At 36.1% G+C, this 1,093-nt stretch overlaps 1 protein-coding gene across 1 annotated transcript; it reads left to right on the top strand.

The window, feature by feature from the left end:
• Positions 1–271: 271 nt before the first annotated feature.
• On the top strand, positions 272–1,086 carry LOC124891089 (NAD(P)H-quinone oxidoreductase subunit K, chloroplastic-like). Its single transcript, XM_047402906.1, has one exon. It carries the CDS (start codon positions 283–285, stop codon positions 877–879), a length of 597 nt encoding a protein of 198 aa, XP_047258862.1. The 5' UTR covers positions 272–282; the 3' UTR covers positions 880–1,086.
• The last annotated feature ends 7 nt before the right edge of the window (positions 1,087–1,093 follow it).

The following is a 1,093-nucleotide window of genomic DNA, read 5'->3' as shown; positions in this document are numbered from 1 at the left end:
CATCCTTGTTCCTATTTTAGCATTTTTCATTTTCGGAGTGTTAGCCCCGATTAGCAAAGGGCCGGAGAAACTTTCTACTTATGAGTCGGGTATAGAACCAATGGGTGATGCTTGTTTACAATTTCGAATCCGTTGTTATATGTTTGCTCTAGTTTTTGTTGTTTTTGATGTTGAAACGATTTTTCTTTATCCATGGGCAATGAGTTTTGATGTATTGGGTGTATCTATATTTATAGAAGCTTTGATATTTGTTCTTATCTTAATTATTGGTTTAGTTTATGCATGGAGAAAGGGGGCATTGGAATGGTCTTAGCTCCTGAATATTCAGACAATAAAAAGAAAAACGAAAAAAATAAGATTGAGATAGTTATGAATTCCATTCAGTTTCCTTTACTTGATCGAATAGCCCCAAATTCAGTTATTTCAACTACATTAAATGATCTTTCAAATTGGTCAAGACTCTCTAGTTTATGTCCGCTTCTCTATGATACCAGTTGTTGCTTCATTGAATTTGCTTCACTAATAGGCTCACGCTTCGACTTTGATCGTTATGGACTAGTACCAAGATCGACTCCTAGACAAGCAAATCTAATTTTAATGGCTGGAACAGTAACAATGAAAATGGCCTCCTCTTTAGTGAGATTATATGAGCAAATCCCTGAACCAAAATATGTTATTGCTATGGGATCCTGTACAATTACAGGCGGGATGTTCAATACCTATTCTTATAGTACTGTTCGGGGAGTCGATAAGCTAATTCCTGTAGATGTATATTTGCCAGGTTGCCTAACTAAACCGGAAGCGGTTATAGATGCTATAACAAAACTTCGTAAGAAAATATCTCGAGAACTCTATGAAGATCGAATTAGGTCTCAATGAGTGAATCGGTGTTTTACTACCAATCACAAGTTTCATGTTCGACGCAGTATTCATACGGGAAATTATGATCAAAGAGTTCTTTATCAACCACCATCTACTTCAGAGATCCCTACGGAGATCTTTTCCAAATACAAAAATTTAGTATCTTCCCCCGAATTAGTGAATTAGACAGGATTCCTTTGTCCAGAATAAGAAGTGGTGGGTCAATTTTCAT

The sequence above is a fragment of the Capsicum annuum genome, unplaced genomic scaffold (assembly GCF_002878395.1).
Source record: "Capsicum annuum cultivar UCD-10X-F1 unplaced genomic scaffold, UCD10Xv1.1 ctg30274, whole genome shotgun sequence".
NCBI classification, from domain to species: Eukaryota; Viridiplantae; Streptophyta; class Magnoliopsida; order Solanales; family Solanaceae; genus Capsicum; species Capsicum annuum.
This window is presented reverse-complemented; position numbering and strand designations above follow the sequence as displayed.

Bases quoted from the DNA above. Each gene is read 5' to 3' on its own strand.
- LOC124891089 (XM_047402906.1), top strand. From the start codon at position 283: ATGGAGAAAGGGGGCATTGGAATGGTCTTAGCTCCTGAATATTCAGAC.